At 42.6% G+C, this 22,274-nt stretch overlaps 1 protein-coding gene across 4 annotated transcripts in view; it reads right to left on the bottom strand.

Moving 5' to 3' along the window:
* TENM1 (teneurin transmembrane protein 1) overlaps positions 1 to 22,274 on the bottom strand; it is a 2,006,416-nt gene that overhangs the window by 205,679 nt on the left and 1,778,463 nt on the right. For all 4 annotated transcript variants that reach the window (XM_069612654.1, XM_069612656.1, XM_069612655.1 and 1 more), the window contains one exon: positions 3,965 to 4,331. In XM_069612654.1, the coding sequence (XP_069468755.1) occupies positions 3,965 to 4,331 (367 nt within the window). The remainder of the gene's footprint in view (positions 1 to 3,964; positions 4,332 to 22,274) is intronic.

Genomic DNA, 22,274 nt, shown 5'->3' with positions numbered 1-22,274 from the left:
CAAATCCAACGAAGAGGGGGTAAATCGACAAACCCTCCAAAAAGTACCGTAAGGCGATCCCCAAAGGAAGTCGCTTAGCTCGGAGCATTTCAGTTTTCTTTCAGCCCAAGTCACTGAAAACTCTCCCCTCCGACCCCTTGGCAGAACTCTCAGATGCGGAAATCCTTGAGGGAGCCAGGGATAGTGCCTTAATCAACAGCGATTCACCGGACCCTGGAGTGAGTGCTACTGTGCCTGTGCCCTTGATAGGGCACTCTGTACCACCTTGTTACCAGCACAAGGTCACGCCCCCAAAAGGAATCTCTATGCACCAAATCCCCTCAAAGACAATACATTCTGACACTACAATAAGGCAAGAAAACGAAGAGCACAGGAGTAGAGTGGGCTACGTGGCAGACCACTATTGAAGAAAGCATCCAAAAATTAACTAGTGACAAAGTAACACCCCAGAAGGAAACACAGCCGGCTTATGTCACGGACTTGGTGTGGAAGGACATGGTTGCAGAGTCCAAAGCAAAACAACTACTCGAGGAACCAAGAGCAATTCCGTCGGCTGCTACGGGTAAAGGGGTCAGGAATGAACAACAGTCAAATTACTCTAAAAGGCCTCACATAAACATGAGTCTTGAACCGCGCACCCTGGAAAGGGAACCCCTACATCTGAAAACCTGGAAAACAAATGTGACTCATTCCTTAGACTCCTCATTGGACTCTTCTATTTCATATTGTCGAGATAATAACAAGCGGTCAGAGCAAACACATTACACATACGGAAAGTGAAAAAATAAAGAAACCCGACTTACTAACAATAATGTCGTCCCTAACTATCACTCTGGCACCATTCACCAAATCATATGAATCAATAAATTATACTTTAAAGGATCATACGACTCTGATGGCAATGATGCATTCGAAACTCCTGTTCATGGAAGGGTACATTACTACCAATGAAACACGGGATTCTAATTCAGGAACCAATTTATCTTACCCTGAAATTACAACAAAAACAGAAACGCGGACCCAATGCATATCCTGTCCAAAATCTACACAGACTCAATTGTGGGAAAACACACAAGTGGATCTCACGGGTGAAGAAACGGCCAACACACATAATAACACCTTAAATACAAGAAATGGGTGCATCGCCAATGATATTTAAGTACGCCATAGAGATCTTATGGTTGAAGAAAGGGAACATGCCACAAACAGCCTGATTAAAATTAAAATAGGGGCAAATGACTGTGGTAGCCCAGCAATTTGTGGAGTCCTACCTGAAACTAGGGAGTCGGACCAAATTGCCAAATTTCCCCACAGATTCTATTGAGATCAATTACTATGAACACGTCTGAGCAACAAAATCCTCCCAAAAACAGGAGACTAGAGTCTCAACCACAGGAAAGACGGATAGTGGATTTTCTTGCTGTCCATCAAGGGATAGATGGACATCTTCTTAAACATTTGTTAAAATTGTATTTCAGTTAAAGCAAAAAAATACAAAATACACGTTTTCATTTTTCAACAAATATTTCCCAAAATGTCGAGTGTAAGGGGCCCATGACAAACTTCTCTGTTGGAAAATGTCATCCAAATCAGTCTAGGGACTCAAATGTTATTGACAACAACATTTTTGGAAGGGTCTATGTACACAGGCTTCACCTTAACTACAGGGCGGCAGACCACTGCCCTATAATAAGTTTCATATTTATATATGTGTATATATACACACATGCATCAACATGAATAAATGTGTCTAGAGTTTTGTTTTGACATTCAGGAGGCTGATGGGGCCTTGGCCCTGTAGCAGCTACATGGTCCCTGTGTATTGTAGGCGGACCTCTCTGCCCTTTTGTTCTTCACCTACATTCACATTTTCAGACCCTCAGAGTCCTTTTGGATACTAATTTAGTGATGGGTAAACACGTCAGCGGTTCAGTTGGGGATGATTGCATGGGTTTTACTGCCTTATGATGTGCTTCTGGGCACTGTATCAAGAGGAACATGCAACGGATTCACAGTTAAGGAGGACTGTGGGTTATTTTGCAGTCATGTGCTTCTGGGGGCTCTACCATAGCGAGTTTTCACTAGAGCAATGGCTGTGCTCAAGACTGGTGATGCCACAGATGGAGAGAAGCAGGGGATCAGCCAATAGTGGTGGAAGGGGTATAATGGGCAGGTTGTTGGTTTGGGTGAGCTCAAACAGGTGCCTAGAGGTTTCAATCTATAGGGACTCTTTTTCTATGACAACAAGATAGCATTGATACACCTCCACCTCAATGATTTTACCTTCACAAAGAGGCCATGGTGATAATGTCCTTAGAGCATAGTGATCCCATAATTTCCTTCTCCCATATTTCCTTCTGTTGCCCCACATTCCTTTTTCACAATATTAGTTCTTGGCTATGTGAATTGGCCAATCAAACACTAGTTTACATATCAGGGATAATATGGGAGGCCTATCACCATTACCTGACAAACTTTGGCCCACAAGCTAATATGTAACGCTCTGGGCAGCCATTAAAAGTACATCAAAATCTGGTCCATTAAGTTGACACTGAGTCATACACACAGCAATAGAGATATTCTGCAATCTTTGGCGATTACCATTTATGTTTTGTTCCCAAGTTTGAGGTTTCATGACAGGTATCGGTGATGACTTCATTGGTAGAATCTATCCAAATTTCATTAAGGACACTACTTTTATGTTTTTGGCTGAAGATAGCTTCCTTGGTGAAGTACCACGCAGACATTGCGATTAGCTTGACAGTTTACGCAATTAACGCTGGTGTGAAAGATGCCGCATTAAGGACGATATCCCGAACACATTCTGAGAATGCCCTTTAACCAATGGATGGTGATTTACTTTCCAATGTCTTGAGCAATTTCAATCCTTTTAAATTGAAACTTTGTGTACTTGCCTCATTGCCCTATAATTGAAATACGGTTAAGGAAGATTCTGCAAATATTACTTTTGATTCCCAAATCCCAAATCCTAGTTCCTCTCCAGGGAAAATATCTATCTGATTAAAAAAGCAATTGTGGCACTTCCTGTTGGTGCATGAAAGGGACAGTTAGCAAATTCAACTCAAGAGGCTGGATAGGCCACAATCTATTGTGTAAAGGGTAAGGAGACGTGCCATACAAATATTATGCATCCCCTGCTATATACAAGATTAATTTAAACCTATATATCTAAAACAGGGACATTCTGTGGGATCTTCATCAAAGGAATGGACAAATGATTCCAAGTTTAACACACACTTCATAAATGCTCGATTATAACAACTTAATATTAATATGATAATATTGAATGAATTATTGGTAATCTGTGAAAATACTCCTAAAAATGACATTTTAATTTTGCAGATCATCAATCCAGATGTTTGGTGACCCAAAATATTCACTGGTCACATTAGGAGGGGTAAACCAGACCTACTGCGCCCCACCAAACCAACCCTATGTCCGTGCTGCTCCCCATGACTTGTCAGAGCACTCAACGTATTATTTAAAAACGTCTTCTACTTAGAGGGCAGGAGGATGAACATAGAAAAAAGGTTAACATGATACACTGCTCGTTTGGAGCAGCCCGGACAAAGTAGGGCCTGATATTGAGGACAGAGGGGGAAAGGGGTGGCAGCATGCCCCCCCCCCCCTCTGAGGGTTCTAATTGTTCAACCCTGGGGAACCTCAAACCTTTACAGATAACACGCAGGAAACGTTTGAGGGACTTAAGGCCAACTCAAATTTGCGTGGCTTGAGCTCTCCCTGATATTATTTGCCCAGAACATTAGATATCCTGACTTTGTGATAAGGAGGCATTGGCCTTGGGGTGCAGAGGCAATTCTTCTTGCTCGTTTTAAATTATATTTGCTGTGCGCCACAAACATTATACAACTCCTCTAAACAATAGGCTTAGGTGTATTCAATTATATTTATTCCTGCTTTGGAACAGCCAGGTAATCCATACCTGAGAAGCAGTCGCAGTTCGGGTCAATTTTGCAGTCGCACTCTGTATGTGCTCCAGCAATGTGTGAGATTTCACCATTCGTGGTGACCTGCTGGATCCGGTTGATCTTCCTCTCATCAGTCTCGGCAATGTAGAGTATTCCACTGTGGGAGACTGTGATCGCTTTCGCCGATTCCAGGGTGGAGTGGATTGCCACCTTGCTGAGGAGGTAGGGGTCAATTCCTGGCACTTGGCAGTGAATGGGGCGCCCGGCAATGATCCGCACACGGTTGTTGTCAGAAATCTGCAGTACAATGTTATTGTCCAAGACATACAAGGAATTGTCCATTGGATTGACTGCCAGGTCAGTTGGCCACTCGAGCCGGACCTGCAGGGAAGAAGAGATCACAGCATATTGAATATGATGTTTACAGAAATGTTAATTATTCGCAGACATTTTTAGATTGCTTTGATAGAAATGTATATCTTTGCTGGACATGGCTTACTTGGTATAATGTTCATGATTCATGCAAGTCGTGCACTAATTAATAATTTGACATGAGCAGAAAAATGACTTATTTTTGAAACCTGACAGCATACATTCACCCATACAATATGTGCTTCAGAGGCGGTGACCATGAGTACTTGCCAACATAGCTTGTGGTTCTTTCTGGGGTGTGGAAAGAGACTTGGAAGCATGCAGGACAGGGCCGGCTCTAGACACGGGTAGTCTGTGTGGTGGCCCAGGGACCTGCACCAACGGCAGCATAGGCAGTAGTGGCCCCTGCATAACTGCTTTTCCTGGCAAGGAGAGCAGAGCATGGATAGGCTGCTTCGTGCTGTGAAACATTTCTACCTCCCTTGGCTCCTGGCATCTGCTGAGGGCATGACATCTCCCCATTAGCCCCTTGGATCTACATTTAAATGCCCCTTTGAACGTATAAAACATGTGACAATTAAGGGCCTTGCAGGGGTAGGGAGACATTTGCCCCCCCCCCACAGGTGTGATAAGAACAACAGTGTCATTTGCCTTTGAACGCCGCAGACAGCTCCAGTTATCTACCCAAATGTATCCCATTAAACAAGACGAGTGAGCCGACTCCTCACAAAATATACTCCAAGCTTTTTAACCACCTATTTTATTTCAATGGCGTATTGTACACACAGACTGTTTTTTGCATCGTAAAAATCTGCATGTCTGTGCCTAATAGTGAGTACAAGCAGATCATCATATGGCAGTGCTGATTTTAGAAGTCTCTTTGTGTCTGAGAAGAACAATTGTTAAGGCTCGCATTAATGCCAGGGCTCAAGTCGAGGGTACACGCGGGTAAAGGGAGTCCCCCCACTTTTTTCATAAGGCTCCTTCATATGCTATTTTCTTTTTTAGGACTTGACCTCTGGTCACTTTCCCCATCCTGACTGGACAAATGCAAGAACAATCAAACTCTTTGTTTGCATGCTTCTTTGACGACTTCTATGTTTGCTTATGTGGTTTAGCATGCGATGTGTGTGCTTTTTACGAATTTGACATCACATATCTATTTTTCCGTTGACCTTCTCATGGCAGCTTCTTGTAACACAATTTCCCATGATGCCTCTAGTATAAAAAAAAGTCACTATCACGTTCTGTGCAGGCCCAACCAATTAAACAGAGCTCCCATGGTGCACTGTAAAGTTTATGCACATTTAGAATCGTGTGTTCTGATGGTAGTGCTTTAGAAAGTGCCAGAACAATGATACTGTGACCAATCCTTTCAATTCACATATGCTCATGGTCGTTTCAGGGAGACAGTGACTACCAGCTTACTACTCAATTAAAGTAAGGTCTTAAAAACAAGTGCTCTGTATTCTATGGGTATTAGTGTATAAATGAAAAGTGTTGACAAGGGCCTTACAATATACACATAGGTAAGTATGCATTAATTCATTTAAGGCTTGTAAACTGTTGGAGGGATCGATACTGCAGGGTAGTGATCCTCTCCAAAGTTAATGACCGAGGTGATTCCAAGGACCATTGATTGGAGGAGGGCCATTATGGTAAGCAATAACGACTGCTTCCAAGATCAGTAAGGCTTTTAGCGCATGGCGCTGTGCAACTGAAAAGGGACCTGTTACTACTGATGGGGGTAATAGGCAATGTTAATTGAATGAACATGGCGGTAACCATAAACTGCACACATTTCGTGTTTCATTGCTCACTGTTAGTTTGGTGAATTGAACTGCACATTCGCCTCTCTGCTTTTACAGCTTAGGTGCTGCTTGTCAGGCTGCTGCTCAGCCAGAATGTGTGCATTCAAGTCTATACCAGAGCTTGTAGATCACCCTCTCAGCACTGTCTTTGGGTGAGAGGAGGACTGTATGGGAATCCATGTGTTAAGGAAGCAACACACCCGAGGTGGGGGGTTACGGCCTAGTGACGACCCAGGACCAAGTTAACACAGGATGTGACAATGTCGCTGAGTGGTTAAGCACCCCACTTGAGGGACTATGGCTGTGAGAATCGCAGTATGTTTTCCATGTTGCCAGTATTTCCTTTTAACTTGTGAAATGGCTCTGATGGAATGGGAGAAGGGAACTACTCCCAGTGTGTTCCTCCTTTCCATCGTGCCCATCAGAGTGATCCAAGCTGTAGTGCGGTGAGCAGCTGAGTGCAGTGACGGGTGAGTGTGGGCTGAATGGGGGCGTTGGGAGAGGGCCTGCGTGAGTCCAGGGCCTAGGCAGGTAAGATCGGGGAGTGATGATTGCGGCACACGCGCCATCAGCCATTTGCCCCTGATTATGTTATGAGAAGCCGAGTTGGAGAGTTGTATGGCCAAGAGAATAAATGGATCGTATCTTTAAAAAAAGAGACTTTTAGCTTGTTTCTTTGGGAATGCATTGGGAAACACGCTGAAATGAAAAAAAGAAAATGTACAGGGCATTTTTAAATGAAGATGCTTTCAATGTGATGTTAGGAATGCTCAGATCTTTTCCATCAATCTAGCGAGAGAAGAATACAAAGGGATGACTGTGTTCTGCAAAAGAGGGTCATGGGGGAGAAACAGCTATTTGTTTTCTATGGATTCATTCATATTTTAAGGTGTGCAAGAGGGTGAGCCCTCCATTCCAGTTATTCCTACCCACACATAACTTGCAGGCCCAAAGAAATCCAACTTTGAAATCCAGATCTGTTTTCTTCATCCTCTGAAGTTTGTTTTTTTATTGCAATCATAGTATCCTCATAGTTATTCTGTACCTCTTGGTTATTCCACTTTATCAAGAGGAGGGATGAAATTGAACATGTGATCTCTTACCCATTAACGCAGTGTTAGAAGTATGAGAACTGCTCCCAGGTGCTAGAGGTGTAGTTACTTGATTGCCATTCAATCTGAGAATCCAATGAAAATGGCATACTAGTAGAAAACAGTCATTCATCACAAATATCTGATAAGTGCTCTTTATACAGGGCAACTTAAGTATTTACAAGGAAGGGAGGATGTTTGGGAAACATCCCTACCAGACAGGTATAGGATCCATAATTAACAGAAGGCATCTTCCAAGGCTGACTTAAAAAAAAATGTTTTACTTGTATGTTTGGCAAGCACAATCAAAAAACCAAAGCATCATGATATCGTTATTCGCAAGAGCAACCATTGCGTTAACATTGAAGTTCAGGGACATTGTTAAACCTCATTGGTTCGGTCTCTAGCAAGGAATGACCGACATTCCCCCCATATGTCTTTCGGGCTATCCAAGATCAGTTTCTAATAGGAGAGAGACATTAACCCTACTGGAAGAAGGGTCCTAAGCCATTTTGGGGAGGCCCGTTCTTCCACGCTGGGACTGAAGCAAAGGGAATCCAGCACTTAGGAGATACGCCCCCTGAAGTGTCAAATGATGGAATTGGTTCCTGGGAATAGCTGGAGGCCTTCTGGATCCAGGAAGTGAGAAGGGGTTTTCCAGAGGGAGCCAGTATAGAGCAGGTATTGCAGAGCCCTACTGGCTTGTGTCAATTCAAGAAACCTTAACAACAAGTGAACATTTACCTGACATAATATTGAAAGGGTACATCCTAAAAGAATATAATTATAGTGCTGGACACATTGGCTCCTGCCACATAATGAACATTATTGTTGGTTATAGTCACCAGGAAATGTCTAAAGCTGTGATTTAAGTAGACATTTCAAGTTCGGTCCCTCTGTGATAATGTTATCTGGAAAAAAGTCTGGAATGAACATATGTGGTTTAATCCTAAAAGGGCTAAAGAGGAGATGAAAGGGAAAACAGAATTCCAATGGAAACCTGTGAGAGCGCTAGATTCTCCCCGTCATTTCTTCCTGGAAGATAAAGCATCACTTTTAAATGTAATTTTCAGCTGCATTGAAAGGCAAAGCACCACAGACATGTTGGTTTTCCACCACCGTTGAAATCCTGAGACCAATAAGTGAGTGCCTTGTTGATTCCTTTATTATTTGTATTTCCTAATTCCATGATTGTGCAACAATTTCAAATGTGAGTTAAATTTTTTTCGAAACCATTGCACATTCATGCTGATTTAACATGATTCTATCTATGATTCTCTTATAAGGTTAAACAAGGCTTATTCCGGATGAAGGGCCACCCACTGACAGGAGGATCTGTCTTTGATTTCATTAAATATTGCAAATGAAGCTTGTATTTTTGTGGTTTATATAAAGATAAAAACAGACTATTATTTTTGGGTTATGATTTATTCTGCTTATCTTTCTAAAAAGCGTTTCAAGTGCATTTCCCTGGTTTGTAGTAAGAGTGGGGATCCACCGGTCCATTATTTGTGGTCTAATTCAAATAAAAGGCATTATTGTTACTACACAACTTGTATGTTTGTCCCCGGATGCAGAAGTGAGATGGCACTGTGCAAGACCATTAGACTGAGGTTTCCCATGTCTGTAAAAATCTCCTAAAATAATGAATTGTACACATCTTGTTTAGTGGTGGGCTGTAACATTTTCTGTGAATGTTGACCCCTCAATTAAAGTCTTTGCAGTGGGGCATGCAATCCGAGCTCTCTGATTGGCTGGAAGGCTGAGCAAACGTCCTAATAATTCCTCAATGCAGAATAAACAATCTGCTCTCTCTCCTTTTCAAGTAAGAAATTCGTGTATGGTAACGTTTGGTCACACGAACATTAAAATAAAGGGCTTAACTAGGCACTCTGACGAGACTGTCAGTGGCACATGGCACTTTACACAGAACCAAAAAAGTAGTCTTTCAGCTTAGAGTAAATAATGGGATTTTTTTTAATATATATTAGACAGTAATAAAAACAAGTGGAATATTTTAAGGCAGTGCCACCATATGTAAATGTATATTAATTTAGCTCAGATGATTTAATTAGTTATTTTATGCCCGTCCTGGTGTTCTGTTATTGCTTCGTTGGTTTCATATCGCTGCAGTTTTAGGGTGGCCAGATTTTCAAGACCAAAAACCGGGACAGGCAACAACATAAAAGAAGGACTCCCTCTTCCCCCTAACCGGACACCCCCCAGCCCCGCTGCCCTCATTCCCATAGTACATGCATAATAATTGTACGGCTTTGAATGTTGATAAAAACACGTAAATACCAAGCATGCTACTGATTGAATTATGTATTTTAATGTTATATTTGTACAAAGAACTTGACTGTTATTGGTCTTTAGTGCATCTCAACTACAACACACTAAAAAAAATGTAAATATGAAGGAGAAAATGTTAGAAAGCTTTGCATGGTGAAATACTGAAATCACCCAAAAAAGGCCTTGGCACTGGGGGGGAAACCCATGGCAGTTAAAAACGGTGCTTTTGATCTGTTTGACAACACATATCTTGCTATGAACTTTTCGCTCAGCCGGTCTCTGTGGTGCGAGCAGTTAATGCATAAGGATTGTACCTAGAGTGTTGGCGGTTCAAACCTATCCTAAGATGGCAACATTCTTTACACCTAATACTTTTTATATCATTGTTTGCATTAAAAAAAAAAAACTAAAAAAAAACGTGACTTTCATTCTCCCCTTGCCCAAAATCGGGATAGGGTATTTAAACCCTAAAAACTCTCCGGGCATGGGGACGGAGGTCCCAATCCCGGGACAGTCCTGGCAAAACCGGGATGTCTGGTCACCCTATGCAGTTTGGACACCCCTAGGAGGCATGGGTAGCAGCTCCATATCACCAGATATAGAAGCCCCAGCCCCCGAGTGAAACCCTCTGAAAGGCCCACAGTTTCCCACAGGAAACAGACGCATTTCCTCCTGTATTCTGAACATCTGACATCCAAAAATAGCAAGGTGGCTGCTCTTTTTTTAGATGCCCAATTTTCAGAAATGCACAGGTCATCTTATTCACAAAGGTGACCTGTGCATTTGCAGGCAGCTCCTGACACAAACGTATGACAGGCTCCCAGCAGTCAGCTGGATGCTGAGAGCGCCTTTCACATTGACGGGTCCTTAAAGGGTCCATCGGTGTGAGATGCCAAAAGAAAACATAATTTCTAGCCCGGTTTAAGAGATATAAATGCAGGTGTGACGGTGGCGGGGAAGTCAGTGGTTTTTCACTTTAAAAAAAATGCATGACAAAGACAGCAATGATTCTGAATCGAATGCAAATAGGGGCACATGTGAATGTGTGTTTGTGTCTGGACATTTCAAGGCCGATCCCATTTGTGAAGTTGGGATGCAGTTTAAAATGACAGGCGCCCCTGAATTGTGGCATTGTACAAATGGAAATTCTGCATTCTGTGTTGTAGAGTCCTCTAATAGCACACACTAAGGATGGTGACATTCTGCTTTCTATGTTTCAGAGTCCTATGATAGCGCACTGTAAGGATGGGGACATTCTGCGTTCTGTGTTTTAAAGTCCTCTGATAGCGCACTGTAAGGATGGGCACATTCTGCGTTCTGTGTTTAAGAGTCCTATGATAGCACACGGCAAGGATGGGCACATTCTGCGTTCTGTGTTTAAGAGTCCTATGATAGCACACGGCAAGGATGGGCACATTCTGCGTTCTGTTTTTCAGAGACCTATGATAGCACACGGCAAGGATGGGCACATTCTGCATTCTGTGTTTCAGAATCCTATGATAGCACACAGTAAGGATAGGCCCATTCTGTGTTTTAGAGTCCTATGATAGCACACAGTAAGGATGGGTCTAATTTTTAAGATTGTCATTTTTGTTGTGGCTCTAGCTCCCTCAGGAACATAAAAAGGTGTGCTTTTGCCGTGCTTTTGCGTATGTTGGTGAATTTAGTCACACGTAGACGTGTCACAGAAGGCTAATTTCATGCATAGTTTTTACAATAAGTGTTGCATCACGAACATCTCGTGGTATCCATGGTAACCATTTCACTAGTTGATTGGCACCACTTTAAAAATACAAGTAATGTGAATTATTAGCATCCTGTGCTTTGGGGTTGTTGTTCTCGCTTCAGTAATTGTACCGTCCAAGTGCTTTTACTTGAATCTTGGGCAGAACAGAAGCCAATAACGAGGTCTCAACATCTGGAAGGGGTGTGGCCTTAACGAAGTGGGCAAACAGATGCTGCCTATTTTCAATCTATTGGTAAACGTTCCTGGCAGGAAAGGAAAATGTGCTGAAAATCACATAATTAATAAAGAGTCAACATAATAATAACAGTCTTTTCATACATTTGCATTTGTAGGCCAGAATTCCCCATCCCATGAGACAGCTTTAAGGGTTAGTGTGCCCTTTGTAGCAATCTCTAGATATGATGCAGAACACAGCTCCGTCCACCAAGGTAACAGAGAAGCTATGGTCCCACCCTCACTATTGCAGCCCACCCACAAAATTAGACAACAGTATGCACTCACATGCTCTGTCCCTAAAATAAACGTAAATATGTCTGCAATCAGAAAGGCAGAAAACACATCAAAACAACATGAAAGCTTTCTTTTTTTTTCTTTTTTTTTCTTTGATTTAGTTGCAAGCAACTTTTCAAATTAATATACAAAAATATATACCAATACAGTTTATATGTTATACAAATTACTTACAGAAATTAAAATTCCTGTATTACTCAACACAATAGATCCCATATACAGTAAAAGTAAAACAAAAAAAAAGAAGAATCCCCTTAAGAAGGAGTACAAACTAAGTATTAATTGCCATGCCAGTGTAGCCTAGACCAGTCCGACCTCAACCAATCTTGGCACATACTCATAATTACATTTCCTTTACACATGGTAATATTATTCGTAAAAATTGGACAAGGGCAATCTGCACCCTCATGCGCATATTTGTAAACAGCATTTGCCAAATTTGGTCACTTTCCCACTCTGTATGAAGCAAGAACACGTTATTAAAACATCTCGCTCGCACTTCATTTAAGGCATTGCATTCCACCACCAGATGTTGTAGTGTTTGCCTTTGTTGTACCAATAGACAATATCTGCAATAATTTTGGTTGCTCGTCAACAATTTCCTTTTACAAAGCACCTCACGTGTACTCCATAGATTTAATCTGAATCTTAAATAATCAGAACAGACCTTTGGAGACGGGTACTTTAGTAAATATGGCGCTGTTAAACTGTACCTCTTTATCACAAGCAACCAAATGTTGAAATCATTATATTGGGTACACCTTGACAGGTTCCTGGCCCAATTAGCTTGATAAATGTTCAGTTTAGCTCGTGCAGGATTCAGAATTAACAGATCTATTGAAATATCTGCTTCTGCCAAACTATTAGCTAAAGCTTTCCTTTTAGCAGGACCCTGCATCAATCAAGGAGATGGTAACTGCTCATATTGTCTCTGTTTATGTTCCAATGCCTCCAGGCAGGGGAGGATAAACCCCGCCGTGGAGGTGGCATCATGTCAGGAGAGAAAGGAGTATCTGCCCCCGTCCTGGACTCTGGTAGAGCCCTGCCCCAAGTCTGACTTTGAAACCTAGGCTGAGGGTGAGCTCAGCCTAACATAAGCCATAGTTTCAGCAGAAAACTGTCGTGTAGGTTCTGCTGGAAAAGCGTTTCCCACCTGCCTCTTCAGAACACAAAAGACTCCTGGGCCCAGCTTCTCTTTGAGCGTGCCTTTGAGGTGTGTTATGAGGTTGCATGTTGCTTATTCCGCATAGAATATGCTGAACCATGCAGCAGTCTTTGAGCTTCTTCAAATCATTCTATGCATTCTATGCATGCTTTAGCAGTAGAATAGCTCGGTGGGTTCACTTCTTGCTGTTGGGATCTGTATGTGGCCTGCAGGTCACATGTTTGGATCCCAGCAAGGCCAACTCAGCCTTTCATGCTTCTGAGGTTATTACATGAAGACCCATTTGAGTTTGGTGATATTGTATGATATTGTATGCATAAAAATGTTTTAGGTAATGCCCTTTGGTGAAAGTACTATAGAAATAAGGGTGCTATATTATCTGCTCGCGTTTTCTTTTTTCTTATTGGTGGATTCTGCCGCAAATATATGCGGTGGGAGACCCCTGCAGTCCCCTTAAGCCCCTTACATTAGCTAATAACCTAATATCACCTCCCACCTATAATTGGGGCAAAATCTGATAAAAAAAAAACTTCAATGAATTCTACTTAGATGAAATCTCCTGAGATTGTCGATATTTTTATAGCACCAAACTATGTTGCCCTTCCATGAGAAGAGCAAAGTTAAGAGAGAAAACGCTGTAAAATGCATTCTGCTGCCCCCTGCTGCTTGTGCTTTACACTGCCCATCACCATGAAATGAGAGGCATTAGAATTTCCCTTATTGATGTGTAATCATTGTGCAGCCCCTAGGGGGCGCCACACAATTGCCGCCAAAAGAACGTGATCCCCAAGTGTTTTTTTTTCTGTGTTTTTTATGAAGAGAGTGATGGGGAAATACGTTCCCAGTGTTGCCATTAGCATCATGTTCTCCAATCCCATATAAATGAAGTCAACCAAGGCCACCACTCCCAGAACTGCAGACATGGGGCCTCATTACACGGAAGGCGGTAATTGTTAACGGCCATCGTTAATGGTAACGGTGACCGTTAACCATTACCGCCTTACTACGAGGTCCCTTAGCGGGTTGGTGCTTTAACGCCTGCTTTTTGCAGGCGTTAAAAACTAACCCGCTAAGGGACCTCGGAACTAATTACGGCACCGCAAAATTGCGGTGCCGTAATTAGCGCCTTCCCCATTCCCATAGAGCCCTATGGGGCAGAAATGGGAATGGGGAAGGGCAATGGCGGAAGGGGGATTTACCGCCCCTCCAACCTTGGAATGGGGCGGTAAATCCCCTTTCCGCCAAGGTGGTGCCGGTATTTTACCGGCATGAGCCATGGCGCTAATAGCGCCATGGCTCACCGCCTTCCGTGTAATGAGGCCCATGGTCTCGCAGTCACTGCTGTTAAAGGGTCTTCTTGTTGACCTTCTGAAACAGGCATTATGTAAGCCCTCGTTAAGGGTTTGGAGGCATTAGTAGGAATAATACCTCCAAACTGAATTATTATTACCACCGCTGGTAATTACGAGTTTCTGCATTTTCACATCACCAGGTCCTATTGGACATCATTGGGAAATGGCGGTGTAACTCACATTGATAACACTTCGGGTGGAAATAGCACCAGTGTGCACCACTACCTAGGCTGCTTTACACATCGTAGCTTTACAAAGTCATAATCAGAAGAGCAGAAAAGCAGGTCACAATAACGTTACATCATGGCTTTACCATTACCACCGGTGTGTTGCCGCGTATCATGTGTTTACTGCGCCTACCAAAATACCAACTGCAAAAATTCTGATTTTATTTTTATTTTGCTACAATTATATGTGGGGGTGGTTAAGGTACTTAATTAGTTAAATGGGATTATAAGAGTGGGGTGGGGGGTCTGCAGTGGTCTCACCCCGCATATAATTGCGTGAAAAGAAGAAAACTTATCAACATTTTTGCATTCAGTATTTAATTTTCTCAGTGATCGCATAGATCCTTTGTGCGGTTACCACCAAACTCGTAATGAGACCCTCTGCGTGACACGTGCCCTTCCAAACAGCAGAGGCGCTGGTGCTTTGCGCCTGTGATTTCCTGAACTTGGTTGCACCTTTCCATCCTCGCGCGGCAGATCTCTTTGTTCCGTTGTTTGTGAAATGTCACCCATTTAAAGCAATTTGTCTTATTTCCTTTCCCGATCAATAGTTGTCTCGCGGGCACTCTTGCGTGAATGCCTTTATTGGCTGGCACGTTTCACACCTGTCTGCTGAACACCTGCGTGTCTGGACCGGCTGCCACGCGCTGTGCCAGCTCTCTGCTGCGTAGCCCACGGTGCTAACAATCCCTGGAAGCTTGCATCATGGTGCTGCCTCTTTGGGTTTTGCCTCTGTGCATGCCAGTTATTCGGGCTGTCAGTTCCCCTTGAGTTTCTCAAAAGATCTGGGAAAGATTTACGCAGAAATATGTTTTTCTGCAATTGTTCTCCAGACTACCTGGCAGCAGAAGGAGGATCGGCGTGAGCTTCAAATCCAGGTAATTATGTCCCTGCAGCTAGGGTCTTTGCCATCAAGTCTGCAGAGTGAGGGCTGTAATTAGGACAGCTCGAATTAATCTCCCATTCTAAGTCTTTGGGCAATGGTCTGACACTTAATGATGCATTAGTGGGTGAATGCCACATGGCAGAAGCACAATTTACTTCCTTCCCAGTTGCGCAGGCTTATTTAACGGTTGCTTTTCATTTTGTTGCTACCTTGACACTACAGAAATTGTTAAGGCTGCAGTACTGAAGGATACAATGATTCTAGTTCATCCACAGCTCTACAGTACTGAAGGGGACAATGGTTCCAGTTCATCCACAGCTCTACAGTACAGAAGGGGAAAAAGGTTCCAGTTCATCCACAGCTCTACAGTACTGAAGAGGACAATGGTTCCAGTTCATCCACAGCTCTACAGTAGTCAAGGGGGCAATGGTTCCAGTTCATCCACAGCTCTACAATACTGAAGGGGAAAAAGGTTCCAGTTCATCCACAGCTCTACAGTACTGAAGAGGACAATGGTTCCAGTTCATCCACAGCTCTACAGTAGTCAAGGGGGCAATGGTTCCAGTTCATCCACAGCTCTACAGTACTGAAGGGGAAAATGATTCCAGTGCATCCACAGCTCTACAGTACTGTAGGGGAAAATGATTCCAGTTCATCCAAAGGTCTACAGTACTGAAGGGGACAACGTTTTCCGTTCATCCAAAGCTCTACAGTACTCAAGGGGACAATGGTTCCAGTTCATTCAAAGCTCTACAGTACTGAAGGGGACAATGGTTCCAGTTCATCCAACGCTGTAAAGTAGTGAAGAGGACAATGGTTCCAATTCATCCACAGCTCTACAGTACTGAAGGGGACAATGATTCCAGTTCATCGAAAACTCTACAGTACTGAAGGGGAAAATGATTCCAGTTCATCCAAAGCTCTACAGTACTGAAGGGGACAATGTTCCAGTTCATCCTCAGCTCTACAGTACTGAAGGGGACAATGGTTCCAGTTTATCCACAGCTCTACAGTACTGAAGGGGACAATGGTTCCAGTTCATCCAACGCTCTAAAGTAGTGAAGAGGACAATGGTTCCAATTCATCCACAGCTCTACAGTACTGAAGGGGACAATGATTCCAGTTCATCGAAAACTCTACAGTACTGAAGGGGAAAATGATTCCAGTTCATCCAAAGCTCTACAGTACTGAAGGGGACAATGTTCCAGTTCATCCTCAGCTCTACAGTACTGAAGGGGGCAATGGTTCCAGTTCATCCAAAGCTCTACAGTAGTCAAGGGGACAATGGTTCCAGTTTATCCACAGCTCTACAGTACTGAAGGGGACAATGGTTCCAGTTCATCCAACGCTCTACAGTAGTGAAGAGGACAATGGTTCCAATTCATCCACAGCTCTACAGTACTGAAGGGGACAATGATTCCAGTTCATCGAAAACTCTACAGTACTGAAGGGGAAAATGATTCCAGTTCATCCAAAGCTCTACAGTACTGAAGGGGACAATGTTCCAGTTCATCCTCAGCTCTACAGTACTGAAGGGGGCAATGGTTCCAGTTCATCCAAAGCTCTACAGTAGTCAAGGGGACAATGGTTCCAGTTTATCCACAGCTCTACAGTACTGAAGGGGACAATGGTTCCAGTTCATCCAACGCTCTACAGTAGTCAAGGGGACAATGGTTCCAGTTCATCCACAGCTCTACAGTACTGAAGGGGACAATGATTCCAGTTCATCGAAAACTCTACAGTACTGAAGGGGAAAATGGTTTTCCGTTCATCCAAAGCTCTACAGTACTGAAGGGGACAATGGTTCCAGTTCATCCTCAGCTCTACAGTACTGAAGGGGGCAATGGTTCCAGTTCATCCAAAGCTCTACAGTAGTCAAGGGGACAATGGTTCCAGTTCATCCACAGCTCTACAGTACTGAAGGGGACAATGATTCCAGTTCATCCAAAGGTGTACAGTACTGAAGGGGAAAATGATCCCAGTTCATCGACAGCTAACCAAAGCGCCAAGTTCAGGATTAGATAGAAGGTGAAAAACTAGCTCAAAGTTTTACCTACATCCAGTTATAGGGTGAACAGCTGTTTTTCCCCATTCAGATAAATGAGGGGTGGAGCATATTCTCACCAGAGTATGCCCAAATAACAGAAGAAGCTTATTCAGGAAACTCCTGAAAGATCAGACCATTCCCACATTTAAATAGATTGAAAAATGGGAAGTATCCTGTAAACCTCAAATTCCAAACATCTCCTGCATAGCAGGTGTATGCTAAAAATGTCCATTGGTGACAAAAGCATAGAACATAATTTTTGGGTTGTGAGAGATGTCCTTTCCACCTTTTACTTACGCAGTGACATTCTGAATCCATTCGTAATTAATGTAGACCTAATTAATAATAAAGCCTGGTCCCGACTGGCGGGTAACCCCATGGGCTTTGAGAACACCGAGAAGGCATTCTGGTCAGCTAAATTGCTGCCTTATGCAGTTGAAGTTCAAATGAGAGAATAGGTTACCATCCCAGGACAGGTGCAGCAATATACCGTCCCCTAAAAGTTAAGCGAGAACAGAACCTCAAAAACCATGACACCTATATATATTTGAATGATCATCTCCAACAACAAGGTTTGTATTTATATCTGACACCCCTAGTTAATCTAGAACACAACACCATTTGAATATTGGTGGATAACAGCAACTCTCGAAGTACCACTTTGGGCGCATACACCCTTATTGGAATGGCGGTTGATGCCCAACATTAGTCTATTGATTTAGGGAATGAGATAATAGGACACATCCTAAATGTCAATATCAACAACGGTATCCCTTCTGAAATGATTCTCACCAGGCAAGGGGGGAATTTCTCGGTGCACTCTTCCTGCCCTTAGGGTGCGGAAGAGGTGACCTGTGACATTGTAAAGAATGAGGTTGAGTGACTACCTCCCCTACTTAAAACCTCACATCTAGGCCAACACCTTAACAAGCTATCTCTCCACCCAACTAGAGGATACCACTGAAATTGCTGAGCCCAAGGTCTTTCCAGGCTTTAAGCAGATGGTTGAAGAAATTATCAATCTCGCTGATACCTGTGAGACTGAGGAGCAAAAACAGAAGCTGAAAGGGTGTTTCTAAATTTTCAGGATATCTTTTCTGTGGATTCATATGACTGTGCACGCACAGAGATACATTCAACCACAATGCCCACGGACCCTGAAATGGCTCCGGTATTTGTGAAGCAATACCCTTTCACATACATGGAATCACTCACAGAGATTATTGTGGGATGACCCGTCTAATCCACAGTACTTTTAACAACCCGGGACTGGGGATACTCAAACCCAATGGCCAATGGAGAATTTGCCCAGACCTAAGGGAGATAAAAAAAAAACAGGTCCACATGTCGAGATGGTCCCTCCACTACATCAATCAGGGACTAGCCCAGATCTAAGGGTCAAAGGCGTACTCCGCCATTGACCTGACCAATGGTTACTGGACAGCACCCGAGAGTAGCGAAGACTAGTACAAGCTTGCCTTTACCTTCGGGGGGCAGCAATACACGTGGACCTGAACCCTCTTTGGAAACATAAACTCTGGAAATGAATTTAACATTTTCCTACATAAGGCCATGCCCGATTTGGGCGAAAGGGGAAACCTGGTTTATGTAGATGATGTCTTAATTAAGAGCTCAACTGTTGAGGAACATATAGCGGAAATACACTATGTTCTAACCCAGTTGCACAAAGCTGGAGCAAAACGTCCTTTCAGAAGGCACAGTGTTGTAAGACCTGTGTGAACCTCCTAGGGCACAAAATCACCCTTGGGGGTCTCAGTCCCGGGGCAAAAAAGGTGGAAGAATTATTGAATTTGAAAGACCCTACTACTCTGCAAGAACTAAGAAGCCTTCTTGGACTCACTAATTGTAGGAGAAAGTTCATTGAAGACTACGCAGAGGTCATTCGACCGTTGATCCATTTAATAAAGGCTGGGTTTAAGTGGGAGTGGTGATCAGAGCAATCCGAGTAAGTAAAACAACTAAAGAGAAGCTTTTCCCAAGCCCCTTTTTTGGCTTACCCCATAAAGAACAAGAAGTTATTTTTGTAGAAGCAGGTTCTCAGATACTTGATTAACAGCGGTTTTATACCAAAAGCATGACAAGGTCAACAAAGTTATCTTATATGCGAGTAATACTTTGTCCTCTGTGGAGGAAAAATTCAACAATTGCAAAAAGGCACCCCTGGCAATGGTGTGGGCATTGTAGAATTACTGCCCATTCATCCAGGGGCAGCACATCATAGTGGAGACTCCTCACCAACCCTTGCAATACTTACAAAGCGACCAAATCCGAACTGGGAACATTCATAATTCCAGATTAACTTCCTGGATTTTGTCCATGCAAGGTTTTGCTGTGAAGGTCAGATACGGCCAAAACAAGAAGAGTCCTCTAGCGCAAGGATTGTCTGACTTTCAAGTCTGTGCTCAAGAAAACTGTCTCAAGGACGAAACCCTAAGGACCAATGACAATATGGAGGCATACCTTACTTCCCTGCACACAATCTATGAGGAAGACCCGTGTCAGGGGATATCCACAGTTTATGTGGATGGGTGCTCCTATCATGTTGACAATCATGGGGAAAAGGAACTAGTGGCGGGCATTGGGAATGCCTGGGCAAATGATGCCCCGGAACACTTTGCTGGTTACAAAATAGGTCCCTGAATTAGTCATGTGGCAGAGTTGATGCCGGTACATCAAGCCATACACACTACCGTGCACCACCAACTCCAAGTACTGGTCATAATCACTGACTCTGATTATGTCTGGAATGGATTTGTGGAACACTTGATTAAATGAAAAAATAGAGGCATGCTGTGTGCAAACAATAAACCGTTAATTCAATCAATTGATGATCTGGTAACCTCCAATGAGATGATCATCTATTGGAAAAAGATCAGAGGTCACTCGAAAATAGAGAGACCAGACAAGACTGGAAATGACTTGGCAGACCAGTTGGCAAAAACCTGTAGAGGAGGAGCCGAATGCCTCTACCAGAAGTCCTGCCCCTATGTTGCCTATATGTCAGGAAAGGGAAATTACGAGATGTGCAACACCAGTAATTATGCCTATATCACAAAAAGCTTTCGTGACAAGGTATCCATTGAGAAAACCTTATCTGATGTATCCTCGGAGAACTGACGGTCTCCTGGAGGAAATCACAGAGGGAATATGAAGAAGAGTGAAAGATAGGATTGGTGACGTCAAACAAAGTAAAAGATGATGCACTGAGAAGAGTGATCAAGGTAAAGGATGAATAGACTGTATAGAATCTGATGACGAAGCAAAGAATCGAGTAACCTTTTATGTGCGGAATGAAGATTGCATGTGTGTAGAGCACTGCAGAAAATGCAAGCCGTTTTATAACTGTACAGACGCTGTAACGCAAGTAGACTAAGTAATCATAAAGGCTGGCGATAGATAGTGAATAGACTGCAGGCAGTGCTGTCATTATATAGAATCTGGACATTTTTAAGCATTTCAATCAGACGATACAACCTGGTCTCAGCCTAGTATGCAGCGCACAGCTGAAATGCTTATTTTATTATGTCTATAGGTTCAATATTCTGAGTGATATAGCACTCATATCACACCCCTTCTCAAAATACCCCAGGTCACAATGGACCAGGAATCCGGCTGGTTGGTAAAGGTAATATGTATTTATTTATTTAAAATTCAAATTAAACATATACCTTTTAATAGGGAGCAGCAATCACCAATGTGGTGACAATAACAGATAAGAAGGTATGTAAGGCAGTTAAATTCACTTTTAGCAACACAGAAAATAAAACATCAGCGAAAAGAACACTTTTGGCTTGTTTGAAAGATAGCACTTGAATTAGGATTTCCCCCTGCACAATTCCCAACCCACAAATAATTCTAAACAGATATAAGGAAGTAGCAGATATTCAGGAATAAAGAACAGTAAACAGAATTTGAATACCACCTTCCCTCCCCAAACAAGAGAGAAAAATGGGTTTGCAATCTTACACTTTTTAAACTGACATTCCAAAATGGCTTAGCAAAACAATGAAAAGTGTGCAAAAATCCTTAAATCAGTATACATTTCTATGGGAGCAACATTGGAAAGAAGATAACAATCATAAACTATAGTTTGAGCAAGATTAAAATCTTTGAATCTTAATGGAAGTTTGAAAATAATTTAAAACAAAAACCACACGTGTAAAACTTTAAAGAAATGCGTATTTCTGTCCTAAAATTAACCAAACAATGTTTAAGATAAATGGGTGGAATATACTGATTTGGAGTGTGGTTTTAAGTAGGCATTTAGCTATAGGTCTTAGGTATAATCCAGAGTTGAAATGAAGTCTCTAGCTATTAAATTAAGTGAGTTATGAAATGTTGAATGAGAGGCGTTCTTGGAAAATAATGGCACGAAAAAGAAAACAGAAATCAACTTTTACAAGGATAGTTATGCTCTACACTAGGGCATTCAGGCTCGGTTACCAGATTGAAGCACAGTAAACTCTAGAGTTGATCCACGGAACCAACCCCAGTACCTCCATGTCCACCCTGGCGGACTCAGTCCGATTATCCGAGGGAGGATTTGAGGGTTTGGGATTTCACAAGGCAAAATTATTTAAAGGAGTTAGCACTAGTGCAAAGAATCAAAGGCAAGGTTTCAAGAACGGTTGTCACAATATTCCAAGTTATTAAGCTAAGGATAGGATGACTTAGAGGTTGGGGTGGAGAAAACAAGCCAACATATGCTATGATTTTCTATGCTTCCTAGTAATACTTACAGTCCACTTTAATTTAGGATTTTGGACCGTCTAGGGTTGTGGTCATCACACGGATCAGGTCTAA

This window comes from Ambystoma mexicanum, chromosome 5p (genome assembly GCF_040938575.1).
Source record: "Ambystoma mexicanum isolate Mex_15411 chromosome 5p, UKY_AmexF1_1, whole genome shotgun sequence".
Taxonomy (NCBI): domain Eukaryota; kingdom Metazoa; phylum Chordata; class Amphibia; order Caudata; family Ambystomatidae; genus Ambystoma; species Ambystoma mexicanum.
The sequence above is the reverse complement of the archived record's forward strand: the minus strand, read 5'-3'. Positions and strand labels throughout refer to the sequence as shown.